A 19812-nucleotide genomic window follows, 5' to 3' on the forward strand; every position below is an offset into this window, starting at 1 on the left:
TGCTGGATATTTTCCATCTTCCCCTCCAGATCCATTTTCCACCCTGCTCTGCAGCCGAGAGGCTGATCTCTATGGATTGCATGTACTTGGCCCCCTTGTCCTCTGGCTCCCCATTGTGTTCAGCCAATGGGAGGCCCTGGGAGGAGACCAGAGGGCAGGAGGAGAGAGGCTGGGGTAGTTATCCCCCGGTTCCCTCTCTGCAGGGCAGTGGGGTGGCCATGGCAGCTTTCCCCTACTCACAGGCTGGTGGGGACTCTTTCCTGGAGCCATAACCCAGGATTTAAAAAGGTAGCTATAGGACTGCCCAAACTCAGGGGAACCATTTTGACTCTGTTGTGCTTTTTGCACAAAAAAGGTCTGGATATAGTATATGGCTTCCCTGGTGGCTCAGCGGTAAAGAATCTACCTGCAGTCCAGGAGACACAGGAGACGTGGGTTATCAGGTTCAATTCCTGGGTCAGGAAGATCTTCTGGAGGAGGGCATGGCAACCCACTCCAGTATTCCTGCCTGGAGAATCCTATGGACAGAGGAGCCTGGCAGGCTATGGTCCATAGGGTCTGAGAGAGTCGGACACAACTGAACTGACTTGGCACGCACACATTGACAGGCCAATGATCTGAGAGCCAAAGCGACTCCTCTGAAGAGTGACATTTCAGTTGCTAACAATGATTTTATGATTTTTAAATTATGTCCTTTACAGTTGTGGTTATTAATCATTTTTTTCCCTAATTGCACGATGAGGGAGGTCAGTCTTGAATTATAATGGTAACGATGGGCTATTTTCATTTGAGATAAATATCTATTGGCTGCTTCTTGTTTGCCAGGCATCGTCCAGATCAGCACTACCCAATAGAAATACAATGTGAGCCACCAATGCAAACAACACATGTAACCTGAAAATTTCTAGGAGCCACAATAAAGAAATATAGAAAGAAACTGGTGAAATTATTAATAATTTTAATAATGTATTTTATTTGATCTGATATGTTTTAAATATCATTTGAACTGTAATATGGGCTTCCCTGGTGGCTCAGACAGTAAAGAATCCGCCTGCAATGCGAGAGACCTGGGTTCAATCCCTGGGTCGGGAAGATCCCCTGGGGAAGATAAGGGCAACCCATTCCAGCATTCTTGCCTGGAGAATCCCATGGACAGAGGAGCCTGGCAGGCTACATTCTATGGTGTTGCAGAGTCAGACACAAATGAGCAACTAACTTTATTTTTTTTAAGCTATAATATAAAATTATTTATGTGATATTTTACTCTTAGTTTGGACTTAGCCTTTGAAATTTTGTGTGTAACACAGCACACCTGGACTGGAAGTAGCCACTTGTTCATGAGCTAGCTGTGGCTTGTGGCTTCCATGTTGGGCAGCAGAGCTCTAAACAGAAGTGTTTGCCTGAGACTTGGGTAATGAACTATTATTCCGGGCATAAATTACCTTCCCACCTAAAGTTAACTCTTTCACAGTATTAGAATTGCAATCCAATGCCCCAAGAGAGTTAATTCACAAGGTGTTGGGTTTTTTTTTAAACACACAATAGGGAAATTCCCTGGTTGTCCAGCGCTTAGAACTAATTGCTTTCACTGTCTAGGACACAGGTTCAATCCCTGGTTGGGTGCAGTCAAAAAGCACAGAGTAAACGGGTAAACAGTAAATAGGTAAACAGGTGCTTACATGTTTTTAAACCCTGAGCAAAGCAGTTCCTCATTACCCCCCAAGATTACTTGATATATAAATTGGGAACTATTTCTCCAAGACCCTGATTTTTTTCTCTTGTGGCTATTCAACTTCAATTGTTTCAGCAAATATGGGTGTGGAGCTTGCCAGACTTTTCCTATTTCTGTGTATCTAGTCAGCTACTGCAGCTTCCTACTTTGTCCCTGACAGTAGTGGGACCTCAGCAGTGGGACTAAATCTTCTAATCCTCCAGTTGTCCAATTTGGGAACAGATTTTCTCAGAGAAGTGAGCTGAATTTGGAGCCTTGCATAGGACCTCCACACCCCACCCCCGCTACTATTCCTTGTATCAGAGAAAGAGTTCCTTCCTGCCTTATACCTCTACCCAACTCTAGCCTGTGGACCCAGCATGGGTAGGAGGTTCTCTTACCCGGGACTGTTGGTGCTTCTGGTAGAACTCAGTCACGTTGAAATCATCCAGGTTGACCAGTAGGCTTTGCTTACACATCTCACAGGTCTTTACAGCACTAAGATCCATTCCTTAAAATGAAAGAATTTTGTTACATGTAACCCTTTTGGTGTTGACATTTTGAGAATGAATTTGTATGTGTTAGGAATTCTGAGTTTCGGTGGCCTTCTTTTTAAAGTGGGTCATCTTCTGTAGAAAATGACCTTGAACCTGAGATCTGAAATTTCCTTTGTCATTGTTTTCATTATTATGCAAGCTTCCCATGAGAGAAATTCCCGTGACTTTTAAATAACAGGTCTTGCTCTCTGTTTAAATATAAACACATTGGTTCATAAAATTGGAATTACTACATGGAGGCTGAGAGTCTGTAACACAAGTGTTTGCCAGAAAAGTGAACATTGGGTCTATGTTATTGATGTTTTTCCTGGTAGATCTAACGCAAGTCCAAGCAAATGAATTAGTAAGGACCAAATTGATGGCAGAAGCTATCCTCGATTTATGGCTTAAAAATCTGCCTTTACTTCTGCCCACATAACTCCCCACTTGAGAAAAGTGAGGGACCAAAGGCCCACGTGTGGGATCTGGTATAGCAATACCTGGGGCAAACACTTGAGCCTGAGCTTAGCCTCATTTGGGAAAAGAAACAGGAGAAGGCTTCCTTTGTTCCTGGTTTTTTGTTTTGTTTTTTAATACATTTATTTATTTGACTGTGCCAGGCCTTAGTTGTGGCACATGGGATTCTGACCAGGGACTGAACCTGGGCCCCCTTGCACTGGGAGTACAGAGTCTTAGCCACTGGACTTCCCACCAGGGAAGTCCTCCTGTTTAGTTTTGTTTTTCAATGTGAATTCTAGATCAGCACGTTTCTCCCCCTTTATCCTATTCCTCAGTGCAAAGTGGAAGACGCAGATCTATGGTTGTTATGTCTAAGCAAACGTGATGCCATATGTCCTTTCTCCCTGGTGTAAGTGCTGTGTTTTGGTCAATGATGTACCGGTGTTTGTTTTATGCTTTAGAAAACAGAGGACTGGGAATTCCCTAGTGGTCCAGTGGTTAGGACTCTATGCTTCCAATGCAGAGGGCCCAGATTTGATCCCTGGTTGGGGAACTAAGGTCCCTCAGGCCACCAGGCACGGCCAAAAAAACAAAAGAATACAGAAGACTAATCAGTTACTTGAATGTATTTGGTAAAGATAGGGTTTGTACAGTTTTATAACCCAGTTCTACTTTTCCCCAGTGGAGATACAAAGAGGTAGTAAATAATAGAGAATTTCAAAAGCCAAGAATGAACACTGATCCCTCATCTGCATTTTGTTGAATTTTTTTTTTAAGCAGCATTCTGTAATACTTAAGGCTATGGATCGTCCCATGTGTCCTCCTGTCTAATCCTGCCTAGCACACCCAGGCCAGAATTGGCATTTACAAGCATTTAGCAGCACTTTCATCACACATCTCATGAGTAATTTTTTCTGTGCTAGATGTTTAATTGGCCCAAATTTCTAGCAAGATAAAGCATCACAGGGCAGGGTCATTAGCTGCTAAGATCCACTTGTTCTTTGCTCTCTGAAGGGCTAGGATCTCTGCTCTCTGTGCAAAGATGCATTTAAGAACTCAGGCTGCGGTTGCTACTATTCTCCTGCAGATGTGGAGAAAGGGCCCTGGGGAAAGAAGAGTTAACTGGTTCATCCCAAGTGTTCATTCCCTGATTAAATGGTGTGCTGTGCTTGGGTCATGGTGGAGAGGTCTGACAGATTGTGGTCCACTGGAGAAGGGCATAGCAAACCACTTCAGTATTCTTGCCTTGAGAACCCCATGAACAGTATGAAAAGGCAAAAAGATAGGACACTGAAAGATGAACTCCCCAGGTCAGTAGGTGCCCAATATACTAATGGAGATCAGTGGAGAAATAACTCCAGAAAGAATGATGGGATGGAGCCAAAGCAAAAACGATACCCAACTGTGGATGTGGCTGGTGATAGACGCAAAGTCCGATGCTGTAAAGAGCAATATTGCATAGGAACCTGGAATGTTAGGTCCATGAATCAAGGCAAATTGGAAGTGGTCAAACAGGAGATGGCAAGAGTGAATGTCGACATTCTAGGAATCAGCGAACTAAGATGGATTGGAATGGGTGAATTTAACTCAGATGACCATTATATCTACTACTGTGGGCAAGAATCCCTTAGAAGAAATGGAGTAGCCATCATGGTCAACAAAAGAGTCCAAAATGCAGTACTTGGATGCAATCTCAAAAACGATACAATGATCTCTGTTCGTTTCCAAGGCAAACCATTCAATATCACAGTAATCCAAGTCTATGCCCCGACCAGTAATGCCGAAGAAGCTGAAGTTGAACGATTCTATGAAGACCTACAAGACCTTCTAGAACTAACACCTGAAAAAGATGTCCTTTTCATTATAGGGGACTGGAATGCAAAAGTAGGAAGTCAAGAAACACCTGGCGTAACAGGCAAGTTTGGCCTTGGAGTACAGAATGAAGCAGGGCAAAGGCTAATAGAGTTTTGCCACAAGAACGCACTGGTAATAGCAAACACCCTATTCCAACAACACAAGAGAAGACTCTACACATGGACATCACCAGATGGTCAACACCAAAATCAGATTGATTATATTCTTTGCAGCCAAAGATGGAGAAGCTCTATACAGTCAGCAAAAACAAGACCGGGAGCAGACTGTGGCTCGGATCATGAACTGCTTATTGCCAAATCGGACTTAAATTGAAGAAAGTAGGGAAAACCACTAGACCATTCAGGTATGACCTAGATCAAATCCCTTATGAGTATACAGTGGAAGTGACAAATAGATTTAAGGGACTAGACCTGATAGACAGAGTGCCTGATGAACTATGGACAGAGGTTCGTGACACTGTACAGGAGACAGGGATCAAGAAAATCCCCATGGAAAAGAAATGCAAAAAAGCAAAATGGCTGTCTGAGGAGGCCTTACAGATAGCTGAGAAGAGAAGAGAAGCGAAAAGCAAAAGAGAAAAGGAAAGATATTCCCATCTGAATGCAGAGTTCCAAAGAACAGCAAGAAGAGATAAGAAAGCCTTCCTCAGCGATCAGTGCAAAGAAATAGAGGAAAACAACAGATTGGGAAAGACTAGAGATCTCTTCAAGAAAATTAGAGGTACCAAAGGAACATTTCATGCAAAGATAGGCTCGATAAAGGACAGAAATGATATGGACCTAACAGAAGCAGAAGATATTAAGAAGAGGTGGCAAGAATACACAGAAGAAGTATACAAAAAAGATCTTCACGACCCAGATAATCACGATGGTGTGATCACTCACCTAGAGCCAGACATCCTGGAATGTGAAGTCAAGTGGGCCTTAGAAAGCATCACTATGAACAAAGCTAGTGGAGGTGATGGAATTCCAGTTGAGCTATTTCAAATCCTCAAAGGTGATGCTGTCAAAGTGCTGCACTCGATATGCCAGCAAATTTGGAAAACTCAGCAGTGGCCACAGGACTAAAAGAGGTCAGTCTTCGTTCCAATCCCAAAGAAAGGCAATGCCAAAGAATGCTCAAACTACCGCACAATTGCACTCATCTCATATGCTAGTAAAGTAATGCTCAAAATTCTCCAAGCCAGGCTTCAGCAATACGTGAACCGTGAACTTCCAGATGTTCAAGCTGGTTTTAGAAAAGGCAGAGGAACCAGAGATCAAATTGCCAATATCCACTGGATCATCAAAAAAGCAAGAGAGTTCCAGAAAAACATCTATTTCTGCTTTATTGACTATGCCAAAGCCTTTGACTGTGTGGATCACAATAAACTGTGGAAAATTCTGAAAGAGATGGGAACACCAGACCATCTGACCTGTCTCTTGAGAAACCTGTATGCAGGTCAGGAAGCAACAGTTAGAACAGGACATGGAACAACAGACTGGTTCCAAATAGGAAAAGGAGTACGTCAAGGCTGTATATTGTCACCCTGCTTATTTAACTTCTATGCAGAGTACATCATGAGAAACGCTGGGCTGGAAGAAACACAAGCTGGAATCAAGATTGCCAGGAGAAATATCAATAACCTCAGATATGCGGATGACACTACCGTTATGGCAGAAAGTGAAGAAGAACTAAAGAGCCTCTTGATGAAGGTGAAGGAGGAGAGTGAAAAAGTTGGCTTAAAGCTCAATGTTCAGAAAACTAAGATCATGGCATCTGGTCCCATCACTTCATGGGAAATAGATGGGGAAACAGTGGAAACAGTGTCAGACTTTATTTTGGGGGGCTCCAAAATCACTGCTGATGGTGATTGCAGCCATGAAATTAAAAGACGCTTACTCCTTGGAAGGAAGGTTATGACCAACCTAGATAGCATATTTAAAAGCAGAGACATTACTTTGCCAACAAAAGTCCGTCTAGTCAAGGCTATGGTTTTTCCAGTGGTCATGTATGGATGTGAGAGTTGGACGGTGAAGATAGCTGAGCGCCGAAGAATTGATGCTTTTGAACTGTGGCATTGGAGAAGACTCTTGAGAGTCCCTTGGACTGCAAGGAGATCCAGTCAATCCATCCTGAAACAGATCAATCCTGGGTGTTCATTGGAAGGTCTGATGTTGAAGCTGAAACTCCAATACTTTGGCCACCGCATGCGAAGGGTTGACTCATTGGAAAAGACCCTAATGCTGGGTAGGATTGGGGGCGGAAGGAGAAGGGGACGACAGAAGATGAGATGGTTGGATGGCATAACTGACTCGATGGACATGGGTTTGGGGGGACTCCGGGAGTTGGTGATGGACAGAGAGGCCTGGCGTGGTGCAATTCATGGGGTTGCAAAGAGTCGGACACGACTGAGCGACTGAACTGAACTGAACTGTGCTTGGTGAGGGGGCCTGGCCACAACCCATGGGGACAGGGTCAAGTTCTAGGTCTCCTGGGTTGTCTAGCACAATGACAACCAAGGAGGAGAGCACGGAGGAGAGAAACAGCCTCTGGCCCTGGGGTAAAAAGTTTGCAGAGATGGGGACTCTGAAAGACATAGCAGGTCTTTTCAAAGTAAACTCTTCTCTGCATTGGCGTCCTTTTTTTTTTTTTTTTGTTCAAGTTGCTCTTGTTCATAAATATTTTAAAGAAACCTCTTGTTCTCTGCCAAGAAAACTACAGCCGACCTACTGACGTGGCTATATTTAGGTTATAACCTCCCTAGGGCGTTGAGAACGGGGACTTCACACCCAGTTACAAGCTCTGTTAAAGACAGAGCTGCCGAAATGAGCACAATGGGAATCTCTTTATCTAATGTGGGGCTAGAAAAATTAGATTGGTACCCTTTTCCTTCCCCTGTTCCAGAAAGGCAGCTTGGCTCAGTTTCTGGGTGTCAAACCTCTCCACACCTCCCACCCTCTCTCACAAGTGCAAGGAAGCAGGTCTTGCTGGGGGTCTACCAGCTGTCCTGACTGCTGGGTGCTTGTTGAGGTCCAACCGTGGGCCAGTTTGTAGTTTCTTTCTTCCTAAGAGGCAATCTTAGCATCTCTGCTCAGGCCTCAAGCAGGAGTAGAATCGAATAGCACATTCTAGGATTCATCCCTGAGCCTTGAAAAAAAAAACAAAAACCAAAACCAGCTCATTTCCCTCCCATAATTTGAAAGCAGCGTTTAGTCCTGATCCTGTCTGTCATGGGCCTGCCAGCAAGGGCCCTGGGCCAGTGCCCCCTTTCGCCTGTCGCGGGTCCCACACTGCGGCGCCTCGTGTTAATTACATATCGCTGCACGTGTGTCCTTCCGCCTCCCCCACCTACCTGATGTTATTTTCACTTTCAGCCATTTTTTCAGGCACTCCTGATGAACAAACTGCAGGCTTCCCACACAGCCGCACGGCTCCAGGAGAGGGTTGGTGAGGGAACCCCCAGCTATCTGACAGATGCGACACAAGTCTCCCTCCTCCTCGGAATCCTCCTCCAAGAGACTAAAAGGAAAACAAGCACTCGTCACCGGGAGGCTGCACGTCGGCAGTTTCCACAAATACTAGTTCCCAGAGCGTCCTTGGGGCGGGGGAGGAGGGTTGAGGGAGCACGGTCTCCACCGCTGCGCCTTCCTGGGGCTCACCCACTGCTCCCTCCGACCCCTGCAACATGGTTACTGATAATAGGTGCGTGGATTCTTAAGTCAGGCTTCTTTGCAGTTACCGATGGGTGCGACCTCACCAGGAGAACCCAGCGCTCCTATCACGCATCTAGAGACTGGGAAAGGACTCCAGAGGGAAACTGAGCCGGAGGCTAGGAGCCCCTCTCCACACCTCGGCCACTGTGGGGTTTAGCTGGTGTGGTGTGTTAGTGAGTGTGCGGGGGAGGTGAGCGTGGCGGGATTTGCGGTCAGCAGGCCTGGGTTTGAGGCTTCCTTGGGAAACTTCTGAGTTTGATGACATGCTGCCTAAGCTTCCCAGGTCTCCGTTTCCTCAAGTGTAAAGCCATGAGGATAATCTGACAACTGCCACCGCTTACAAGGGTGGTAGGGCAGCCTGGGTGCAGGTGATGGTGATAAAGTACATCTGGAGCCTGTTGAGCATTGGCAGGTGCAGACCACTCAGTAGCTACTGGTTGGGATGAATGATGAACCAGTGAACTTGGTCCTGAGCTCCCAGTACCCTTGCCAGTGAATTATGCCGACATTCCAGAATATAAGCTGCTGGCATGTGATGAAGATGGAATTAATGAAAGTGTAAGCAAAGATATTTGTATCTCATAAACAGTAAGTCAGGAATAGCTGGTAGATATTTCTGTAGGGAGGCTTTTGAGAAGCCTAAGGCTATTTTTTTTGTTCTTTAGAATCTTCATGGGCCTGGGGACTGTTCGCTCAAGGAAAGGAAAACTGGCTGGAGACTAAAATCAACAGAGAGGAAGAGATAGCCATTGCTCTGGATATAGGAGAGAATGCTCAGTTTCTTAAGAGAATTTTCTCCCCAAGAAAGGGATATTCAATGAAAAGGAACAGAATTACACTTTCTCATGATAGTCACCAACAAAAGAAGAAATATGCCATGTTTATCAAAAAAAGACTCCCCCAGATAATCTGTAGATTCAATGCAATTCCAATGAAAATCCCAACAAGCTGATGCTTAAATGTTTGTATAGTGAAAGATTCTTATGGAACAAAATGGAGAGGGAGGCTTTGCTCTGATAAATTTATAAAGCTGCAGTCATTGAGATGATGTTCTTTAGGGAAAAACAAAAAGGCCAATAGGACAGAACAGAGAGCCCTGAGACAAACTTACACACTTAAATTATATGACAGATGGGGCTCTGCAGGGGGAAGATCCTGGTTATTCACAATGCATACCTCACACCACACATTAAATGTCACACTTAAGTCCAAAATTCATTTCACAGTAAGTCCTAAGTATGCAAAGCAAAACTGTAGAGATTTTGGAAGAGAGTAGGAAGAATGTCACAATGACCCCAGGTTACAAAGGCTTTCTTAATTAAGACAGCAAGATACAAATCACAGTCCGTACAGAAGATGGATACAATTGACTACATTAAAATTAAGAATTTATTTTTGTTAAGAAAACATCAGTAAAGAGGAGATACCAACTATCAATACAAATTGAGAAAAGATATGTTCAAAATATAACTGTCAAAGGATCAGATTAGTTGCCAGAATATATAAAGGCTTCTTATATATATATATATATATATATGAAGGATTCTTAACATAAAAGAAAAATATTCTAAAAGAAAAATGGGCAGAAGACATAGGTAAGCATTTTATAAAAGAAGAAAGACAAAGGGCTGTTTAACATTTAAAAGAGTCAAGAGGGACTTCCCTGGTTGTTCCAGTAGTTGACTCATCTTGCAGGGGGCAAAGTTTCAATCCCTGGTCGGGAAGATCCCCTGGAGGAGGAAATGGCAAGCCACTCCAGTATTATTGTCTGGAGAATCCCATGGACAGAGGAGCCTGGCAGGTTTCAGTCCATGGAGTTGCAAAAGAGTCAGACACAACTGAAGTGACTTAGCATGCACTGTGCTAAGCATAACTATCGTTGAGACAGTACACATCGTACACATCACTGTACACATTGCTGAGACAGTATGTTAACTTGCACAGTGGAAGCTGTGCTACCCACCAGCCCAGCAAGCCCACTCTTACATAAATATCCCGGAGGACCCTTCACATGTATGCCAGGCAACGTTTACAAGAATGATCACACAGCACCGTGTACAGAAAACAGTAGAGGACGCAAACATCCATCGACTTGTGCTATATTCCTATGACGAAGTAGTCTGTAGTGGTGAAAGCAAATGCATTAAAGCCTGAAAATATCAACCAGGATGCATCTTCCTAATGATATAAGCGAGAAAAGCAAGTCACAGAAGAACAGCTATTCCATTTCTATGGAGTTCAAAAATAACAGTAACATTTCTACAGAATTCAAAGATACACAGTGTTGTTTAGGAATGCATATACTCATATGGTGAAGCCATAAGGCAAAAAGCTTCCAACAGCAACAAGATAAAAAGCAAAGGAATGATAAATTCAATGCAAGAATGGTTTCCAGGGGCAAAGAGTCAGATATGACTGAGCACCTAACACACACACACACACACACACACACACACACACACACACACAGGGTGTGTTAGGAGGGAGGAGATGAAGGGAGGATATGAGGAGGTAGGGTGGGTGAGGGGCTCACAAGCTCCAGAGAGTTTCTGTCTGCTGGAAGGTGGTCATACAGATGCCTAGGTTTTGTTCTAATTCTCTAGATGTGTGCAAATGTTATATACTTATTTGTATATATCTAACTGATGAAGGGAAAAGTTTAAAGAGTGCAAGTGGCATTGAGAAAACGGGCTTGAAGTCTTAAAATAAGGCATATTATAAAATATGATCATATTTACCAAAAACTGCATTTATATGCAAAGACCAAAGACTGGAACAAAGTTTTGCACAGTGCTTTTCTCTGGATTATAGAGTTATTGGTGTTTTTCTTTTAAGTTTGTATTTTTAATATTTTTCAAAATGAATGTTTTTCAAATAATTAGAACGGCATAAGGTTTATTATATACAGAAAAAGAGAGTGTCTGATAAACACAGCACACAAATAATAGCTGTTTAATGCATTACTACACCTAGATGTAGATGCATTTTTAACAGAAGTCATTTTTCACCCAAAGGCATTGCTTTGGGATGATGGAAGTCCAGATCCCTGACAAGAGGGTTTAAAACTGTGTTTTGGGGTAGGTGAGGATGGATTGGTGCTGAGATCTTTTGGCCCTTAACCCTGGGTCAGTCTTTTGGTACTTTGATATGAAAAAAAAAAAAAGTGCCACTAACAAGGAAGTTAACTTCATCCCTGCAGTTGGAGAACAGCTATAGGAGTGTGTGTACATTCTAAGTCTTATCTTTTCCTCCTTTTTGCATTCAAATTCACTGCCATGGAATTTTCTCACTTGCAAATGAATATTAATAAGATAATGGCCCAGTGAGCCATACTAACACACAAGAAAGAGGGCTTGCCTTCAAAGAACCACTTTCCAGATCAGTAAACCAACATCAGGGCATGGTAACACCTAGCAGGAGTGAAATGGTCGAATCCTGACATGATGCTTAATGATGGCTTTAGAAAGTATCGCATTTCATAGTTGTGAAATATCCCAAATCATCTCACAAGAAAGGAGAGATCAAAGAAAAGAGCAATTCAAAAAAGATCTGATTTCTCTCTTTCTCATGCATGAGAAACAGTACAGAAAATGGAAGCAGTGGTCACCCCAGCATGGCCCTTCAAAGAACTGAGGTAACTATGGTAACTGTTTGAGACTGGCCTTGTAGTTTGGAAGATTCAAATTCTAGAACTGTTGGTTGGATTTGCCCAGAGTCCCATGAGGGAGAGCTGGTGAACTTCAAGTGCTGAGTGGCTCCTTCTCTGGGGAGATAGCAACCTTTTCATAAAAATCTCTAATTGCTGGAGGTGGAGGGGTGGGTAAGGGCAAGACCTATGTAACAGTCAAAAACCCTTGGGACTTCCCTGGCTGTCCAGTGGTTAGGACTTGGTGCTTCTACTGCAGGCGGCATGAGTTCAATCCCTGGTTAGGAAAGTAAGTTACTGCAAGATATGCAATGCAGCCAAAAGACGTTATATCTGGCAAACTTGCCTTTCTTACAGTTACAGCATGCAAGGAAAAAAAACACTTTGGGAATACTGAAGACATTGGGCTAGAACACGGACTGTTTCTTTGTAAAGACATGTATTTTAAAAGTAACAAAATAGACAATTTTCTTGAAAGAAGTGAGCATTAAAATGTCAAGGAAGGGCTTACCTATGATTAATAATCCCATGAACCTTTTTCGGAAAGCACTCCTTTTTGGCATTAGAGAAATGGAATTTTAGAAATATAGATGCATATTCATATATTTATGAAAATTCCTCACCTTTCTTGTATTTTCTTGAGTTTCTCAGGATCCATCTTTGTTTTAGGGGCTCCCTTTGCACTGGTAAAGCCAGAGAACTCTATTCTGCTCCTATTCTCATTTTGGCTTGGGAACTCAGACACTGCAAGGAACATAAAAGGTATATTTTCTTGCAGAGACCGCGTCACGTGCAAGTGGCCTTGTACATTCATTCCTGATGGGGAGGAGCTGGAAGACTCCATCAAGGACATGTTGCCCTGAGGATTCGGCAAGAGATCGTCTGTGTATAATGGAGCCTCCTGAGACGGGCTTGTTGAAGTAACCTCTTCTGCTCCCCTGACATCAAGTTCATGTGCACTGTCTACTGGAAGGTAACTGCAATTTTCAGCACCAGCAAGTACATTCCTGTTTCTAATGGAGGACAGTGGTCGACGACCGTTAAACTTGGAACTTCCCTCCGAGTCTGAACTGGGAACTAAGGTAGATGATGGGGGCAGGTCTGCCAGAGTGTCATCTCTCAGAGTGAAATGTGTGACTGATCCAGGCATGTTAGGGGACGAATTCACTGATGATCTTGGGTCCGTTGATCTACCAGCAAGGAAAGAATCAAGAGGGTTACTAGACTCACTTAAATAGGCTTGCCAGTCTCTTTCATAAGCATGGGTTCCAGGCCTCTCTTCCACAGAGATACCATCATGGGATACATTTTCAGCATTGATGTCATCCTCCAGGCTGGGTTTGGATTGGGTGTCCCATGAATGAGAGGCCTTTTTCTCACTTTCACTGTCACTGCTGTCTTCCCCTTTAATAGATCCCCCATCAGACGGCCCAGGGTCTTGGGACATCCTTTGCCCGACAGAAGATTGCTCTGTCACTGGCTCCATTGCATTGCTGATTCTTAAGGAGCCATGGCTGGCCTCACTTCTCCTTATAGAGTTCACTCTGCAGTGTGCAGGATTTTCTTCAGAATTTTTATTTTTGGCCTGAGTGGCCAGCGACCCAAGGAATCTACTTCTCTTACGACCGGAAGGAGAACGAGGCTGGTGCATGGCGGCCATCAGAAGTTCTTCCTCCATGTGGGTTTCTTCTTCTGTGTCATCATTTTCTCCTCCAGGGTTTGAGGATAAAATGGAATAGAAGTCTTCGTCTCTGAACCGAAACATGGTTCTTCTCGGCCCTCCCAGGGTGCTGGCTGCAAGTGGTAGCCCCAAGGGCTCGCTCAACTCTTGGGGACTGCGTGTTCCTTGGAAGGCCTGGGGTAGGGCTGGATGTGGCTCAGTCTGGGAGAGCGCGCTTGGGTCTCCTTTTCTGGCCCGTTCAGCAGGGATGTTTTCCATCACCGTTATTACTTGTGAGGATGGGACCAAGTTTCTTCTCCCTCGAGTTGGCCTCTTCATCTTGGTGTCACTTGCCCATGTTGGGTGTTCTTGTTGAACTATTGGATCTGCATTGAGAAAAGACAAGCTTAATCATTTTGCTGTAGGTGCTCACGGATGTAAGACCTCTTAATACCGAGTGGGAGGGTCCTATAAGGCAACCAACAAGACCTGGACAAGAAAACCAGCATGGTTAAAATGGCTGGAGGTACTGAAGGTATACAGGAGAGTCAGCCTCCGTTTAAAAGTAAAATGTGAGTCACTCGGTCATGTCTGACTCTTTGCGATCCCACGGATTGTAGCCCCACCAGGCTCCTTGGCCTGTGGCCTCAGTTTACTGCCTGCGAATTCTGTTTTGCATACTTGTGGAGCTCAGGTTGGTCCTGGGGCAGCGGAGTGACCCTGAGGATACAGATCTTTTCTGCAGAAGCTCTTGGATGACTGTCCAGCCCCCACATCAGTCAGAGCTGATGATGATGAGTAAAAGCTCTCATTCAATATGAACATGATTTTCAAATTCATACCAGTATTTATTGAGAAGGAAAACCAGCACTCCAGGAATGACTATTACAGAAACTACCAGCGCTGTCCCATCCCAATTCATTCTACACATATTCAGGACACTCCTGCTTCACATGCAGCTTCACAGAACCTTAAGAAGTGCATGGTCCACTGTGGCAGGTTGGAGGAAGGCTCTAGAAACTGGTGCCCCATTAAACTGATGATTGTGGTTATGTTTACTATTCCATGCAGATAAAAATCATAATTCTCTCATGAAATCACAATCTCCCCTTTGTCACTTGCCCCTATTCAGTTTGTGACCTCTGGCTATGATAGAATTCCTCTCCATTGTCCCCTGAATCTAAAGTATGGGGAGATGTAGAAAGAGGAGAGGGTGAGTGCCCAAATGGGTGGCATCCTCTGTTGGTGAAATGGTTTGGTCAAAATTTACTGTAAAATTAATGAATAAGCACGACTTATTGAGGGCAGCTTGCTAACTGTGCTATATGCATTAGGAAGTCACATAACTTGCCAAGATCCTATTTCCAGTAAGTGATGGAGTGAACATTTGAATTCAGGTCTGCCTGATGCTACAGTTTGTCTTCATAACCACTACCCTGTGTTGCTCCTGAAGAAACAATTTCCCTGTGAAAATAAGAATCTACTTCATTCATCACGTGTGAACTGCTGAGCGGTTTTACCCTCGTAGTGTGGATAGAACACTGGACCTACTTCTCCGATTCCACTCACCTGTGTTCCCTCCTGCCATCAGCCCTCCTTCTGCCCACCTCCCCCCCCCCCCCGTTCCCCTCCCTGCTGTTTTGCAGGGTCTGGTGAGGCGCTGCTGTCCTTATCCTTTAGTTTCTAAAGCAATTCACCCTGTAGGGTGGCCAGGACTCCACATCTTCGGGAAGGCCTGTGTGGTAACAGCTCAGGCAGGCAAAATGCAAATCCTCTGAGTGTCTAGCTTAGCTAAAGGCCAAATCCATACAGACTTGCTTTAATAGAGGTGTCTCCCAGGGAGCACCAGTCCTGGTCCCTCTAATAAGCCTCTTTTTATTGTGAACCGCATGGGACACTCAGGGACGCAGTGAGGATCTTTACTCATTGGCTCTTCTGGAAATCAGTTAAGCTTTCCCATCAGGCTCCTCCTGAGTTTTATAAACCCCAGTAAGAGATGAAGCAGCAATTCTTGGATGCTCTGGGCATGTGGCTGTGGATATACAGGAGTGGAGATGTATGTCCACCCAAGCTGGGCTGATGGCTTTTTAAAGAACAAATGCTTCTATGTGGTGATCTGAATTCTCCTGATATATATATATCTGTTGTGCTCATGTTCAGTTGTGTCTGACTCTTCATGACCCCTGGACTATAGCCCACCAGGCTCCTCTGTCCTTGGGATTTCCTAGGCAAGAATATTGGAGTGGGTTACCATTTCCTTCTCCAAGGGATCTTCCCAACCCAGGGATCGAACTCACATCTCTTGTGTCTCCTGCATCAGCAGGCAGATTCTTTACCACTATGCCACCATATGTGTGTATGTATAAATATATATATATATATTACAAGTACACACTGCTGTATTTATTTGTTTTTATGTATTTTTGGCTGCACTGGGTCTTCACTGCTGCATGTGGGCCTTCTCTAGTTGTGGCAAGCAGGGGCTACTCTCTAGTTGCGGTGCGCAGAATTTTCATTGTGGTGGCTTCTCTTGTTGCAGAGCACATGCTCTAGGGCGCATGGGCTCAGTAGTTGTGGCACATGGGCTTAGTTGCTCAGTGCCATATGGAATCTTTCTGGACCAAGAATCAAACCGGTGTCCCCTGCATTGGCAAGCGGATTCTTATCCACTGTCCCACCAGGCAAGTCCATATATTTTTTTTTTTTTTTGAGAAAAATGTAATATGGAGGATTCAGAAGTATAGTCTTCAGTTGGTTACCTTCCATTTTGAATGTGACTGGAGAAGGAAATGGCAACCCACTCCAGTATTCTTGCCTGGATAACCCCTTGGACAAAGGAGCCTGGCAGGCTACAGTCCATGGGGTTGCAAAGAGTTGGACACGGACTAAAGTGACTGAGCGCAAGGGCCTCAGAGATTAGCTAGCAGGTGCTGAGACTGGAATCTTCTGGTTGTTCCCTGAACACACAGAGCCACTCCTCTGCCCTGAGTCTGTTTAGTTCAGGCTCTGGGAGACCCCCCGCCCCCTCAACAGGCTATCAGCTAGCTAGCTAGCTAGCTAACAAGAATCAGCTTGAGTGGCTTCTGAAACCCAGAAACTGGAAACAGCAGGAGCCACAGCTTATTTCACGGAAGCCGGAAGCCGCTGACACTGGCCTCTGGGGCAGGAGGAGTCGCAGTCTAAGTGCTGCCCTGCAGAGCGTGCAGATTCCAGCAACACCAGGAGTGCGTCTCCGCCCTTCCTCGTCATCCCAGCTGCCTTCCTTTTTAAAAATTCAGTCCCTGGTGTGTGTGGTGTGTGTGTGTTTCCCCTAAAGGTGGCAGACTGTGCTATTCTATGTTTATGCTATTTTAACCCTTTTTCTTGTGTCTATCAAATAAGGAGCAGATTTCATAGCTCCAGGCCTGGGATGACCCCTCGACTGGGTATGTCCAAGGATGTAGTCTTAGCAGATCAGGCCTTGCAGATGCTGCTGAGGCTTCTCTGAGGCCCCGCATGGGCTCCAGCTGTGAGCGGAGTACCTGCTGTTTCCAGGAGCCCAACTAGGTGCGACTGAATGTTGTAGGTGCAATGAGATGAAACCAGAAAAAGCACCTCTCTGCCCGAAGGCTGTGGCTTTGTTCTAGACTTCTACATGTGCTTGACCAACAGTTTCATCTGTTTTGATAGCCATAAACTTTTAACTGTTTTCCTCTGGTGAATAAAAGTGTTGATGTTTATTGTAGAAAACTTGGGAGACACACAAGAGGATGAAGAAGAAGTAAAAATCACCAAGTATCTGAAACTCAGAGGAACATCGCTACTGTTCTGGAATTCAGAGGTGGGTTGCAAACTCAAGACCCCGGGCTATTTTTATTTTGCAGTTGTCTGTTTGAACACTGAGTTACTTGTCTTCAGGTGGAGTGTGTCTGGTTGACTGCAAGCATCCTAGCCCTTGTTAGGTACTTCTCCTGCACTACTACCCTCCTGTTCCCTGAAGACATTTGAATTTACAACCCAGGGTTTGCTTATCTAGAAATACTGTTTTTAAAAACAAAATTGGGTATTTGGGTATATACAATTTTATGTCCTGCTTTCTTTCCCTAAACACTTTTATGGTGAGCATTATCTCCTGCCATTAATTATTCTTTAAGAACATGATAATGATTCTACTCTAAGGGTACATTATACAAATATATCATAATCTGTTTAACTCTTCCCCTGTTATTGGGTATATGGATTGTTTCCAGATTTTTGCTGCCACAAATCACACCGTGATAGCATCCTCACTCATACCTCCTTGACTGCAGGTCTTATTTTCTCAGAATGGATTCATAGGAGTGGAATTGCAAGCTCTCTAAAGACTAGGACACAGGTTGCCAAATTCCAGTTTGGACCAACTGACCCTCCAGGTAGGATATGAAAGCATCTCTCCTAACTGGGGTGGTTACTGGGAATGTATGCTGCAGGCGTGGCATAGCACCTGAGTGAGTATCTGTACCTGGGAAATGTTAGTCAGTAGTTTCACTATCAGTATTGAGCATTTTTTTAAAAATAATTTTGTTTATTATAGTTATTTATTTTTGTTTTTGGCTGTGCTGGGTATTCATTGCTGTGTAGGCTTTTCTCTAGTTGGGGTGAGCAGGGGCTACACTCTAGTGGGCAGCGCGTGGGCTTCTCTTGTTGCAGAGCACGTGCTCTAGGGTGCACGGGCTTCAGTAATTGTGGCACACTGGCTTAGTTGTTCTGCAGCATGTGGGATCCTCCCGGATCAGGGATCAAACGCATGTCTTCCGCATTGGCAGGCTAATTTTTCACCACTAAACTACCAGGGAAGTCGTTGAGCATTAGTCTAAAAAAAGACCTTAGCCGATTTGGTAGGCCAAATTTATCTCAGGTACATTTACATTTACTACTAAGTGAGCTTGAACTTTTTACCCCCCTCCCCAGATTTTATTAACCACCTGTATTATTTCTTCTGTGAAATTGTCTGCAGTGCCTCTTCCCCAGTTTTTCTGTTAGGTATTCATGTTTTCCTTATTGATTTGTAAGTGCTTTCAATATATTAGCTCTCTGTCACGTTTGCTTTGGATCTCTTGCTGACACAGTTCAAACATCTGGCTCCTACTCCAACTTATGCAAACTACTTTATTATATTTATTTATTTTTTTTACAAACTACTTTGGAATGTGGAAAAAAAAAGGACTAGAGGCAAGATAAGGAGTCGGGGGTATAACAGAAGATCAGGACAAATCCTCAGTGAATCTCAGGATAATGGAAGATATCTTCTGGGCACACGTGGAGGATTAGATGAGCCTCGTGGGTCAAGGAATGTTTGATGCATGAGGAACCTCACCTTCCAAACAGCAGTCTGGAGTTCACTGAGAACTGTTGGGGAGATGGCAGGAGAAACTAGCGGTAGTTGAGTGCCCGCTATATTCAAGTGCTGCTGAGAACAGCACTTCCTTTTGTTATTCTAGCAAGGCGATGAGGTAGATTTCGTTATCCTTATTTTAAAATCTGGGCACTGTAACCCAGACTGGCTTCTTGACCACCCCAGGCTACACCGCTGGGAGGAAGCAGGGCTGGAATTAGAAGTGAGATCCTCCCTTCCTGCCAGGAGGCATTAAATCACTGGGAGCCTGTGGATATTGAGTTGTTACAGAGTCACATGTGCTGTAATCGCCCCTAACTTCAAGCCATCCAAGTACATGTTCTATGTTTACATGTGTCCACCACAGTACATATCATACTTTTAAGTAAAGGCTCCTGCGTTCAGTGGGTGGTGAGGAAGTGTGATGCTCAGTGGCTCCCCCAAGGGGATGAAACAGGTGCTTGGCTGGCAAGGTGAGCTGTCAAGTGTGTCCCTTTCCTTGACTCCCAAGGGGGCTCCTTAGGACCTTTTCCTCCTTTCCTTTGCCACCGCAGGAGAGGACAGCGTGGTTAGCAGAGCTGCATGGCTCGGGCCTTGGGATGAATGCTCAGGACCAAAAGAGGAGGTGTCTGCCAAACCAGTGTTTTGAAATAAAGCCTATATCCGCCTCCACGTTATTTCTTACACGCTAAGATCTTCACACCTTGGATCAGAAGGGAGAAGACCTCTGGGGGAGGTGAGTTGTCTGCCATCCACAGCTCTCTATCCTCCCCTCCTGGGAGGTGGGTGGGGAACTGCGGTGGGGTGAGACATCCTCAGAGCTAGAAACTGCTTCTGTACCCTCCCCCTCCCCCAATCCACCTCGTACCTACCACCC

The 19812-nt window shown here is 44.5% G+C and overlaps 1 protein-coding gene and 1 long non-coding RNA gene across 30 annotated transcripts in view; one reads left to right on the forward strand and one right to left on the reverse strand.

The window, feature by feature from the left end:
• The window catches only part of MARCHF10 (membrane associated ring-CH-type finger 10), a 99188-nt gene that overhangs the window by 16357 nt on the left and 63019 nt on the right, over window positions 1-19812 (reverse strand). For all 29 annotated transcript variants that reach the window (XM_081576574.1, XM_081576571.1, XM_081576570.1 and 26 more), the window contains 3 exons: window positions 12546-13968; window positions 7916-8082; window positions 2113-2222 (listed from right to left, as the gene is read on the reverse strand). In XM_081576574.1, the coding sequence (XP_081432700.1) occupies window positions 2113-2222; window positions 7916-8082; window positions 12546-13968 (1700 nt within the window). The remainder of the gene's footprint in view (window positions 1-2112; window positions 2223-7915; window positions 8083-12545; window positions 13969-19812) is intronic.
• The window catches only part of LOC145541103 (uncharacterized), a 33371-nt gene continuing 30315 nt past the window's right edge, over window positions 16757-19812 (forward strand). The window contains exons 1-4 of the long non-coding RNA XR_014078775.1: window positions 16757-16866; window positions 17308-17402; window positions 17872-17973; window positions 19490-19671. This is a non-coding gene — a long non-coding RNA (uncharacterized LOC145541103). The remainder of the gene's footprint in view (window positions 16867-17307; window positions 17403-17871; window positions 17974-19489; window positions 19672-19812) is intronic.

Source organism: Giraffa tippelskirchi, chromosome 3, assembly GCF_054371585.1.
Source record: "Giraffa tippelskirchi isolate mGirTip1 chromosome 3, T2T-mGirTip1v1.2.pri, whole genome shotgun sequence".
NCBI classification, from domain to species: Eukaryota; Metazoa; Chordata; class Mammalia; order Artiodactyla; family Giraffidae; genus Giraffa; species Giraffa tippelskirchi.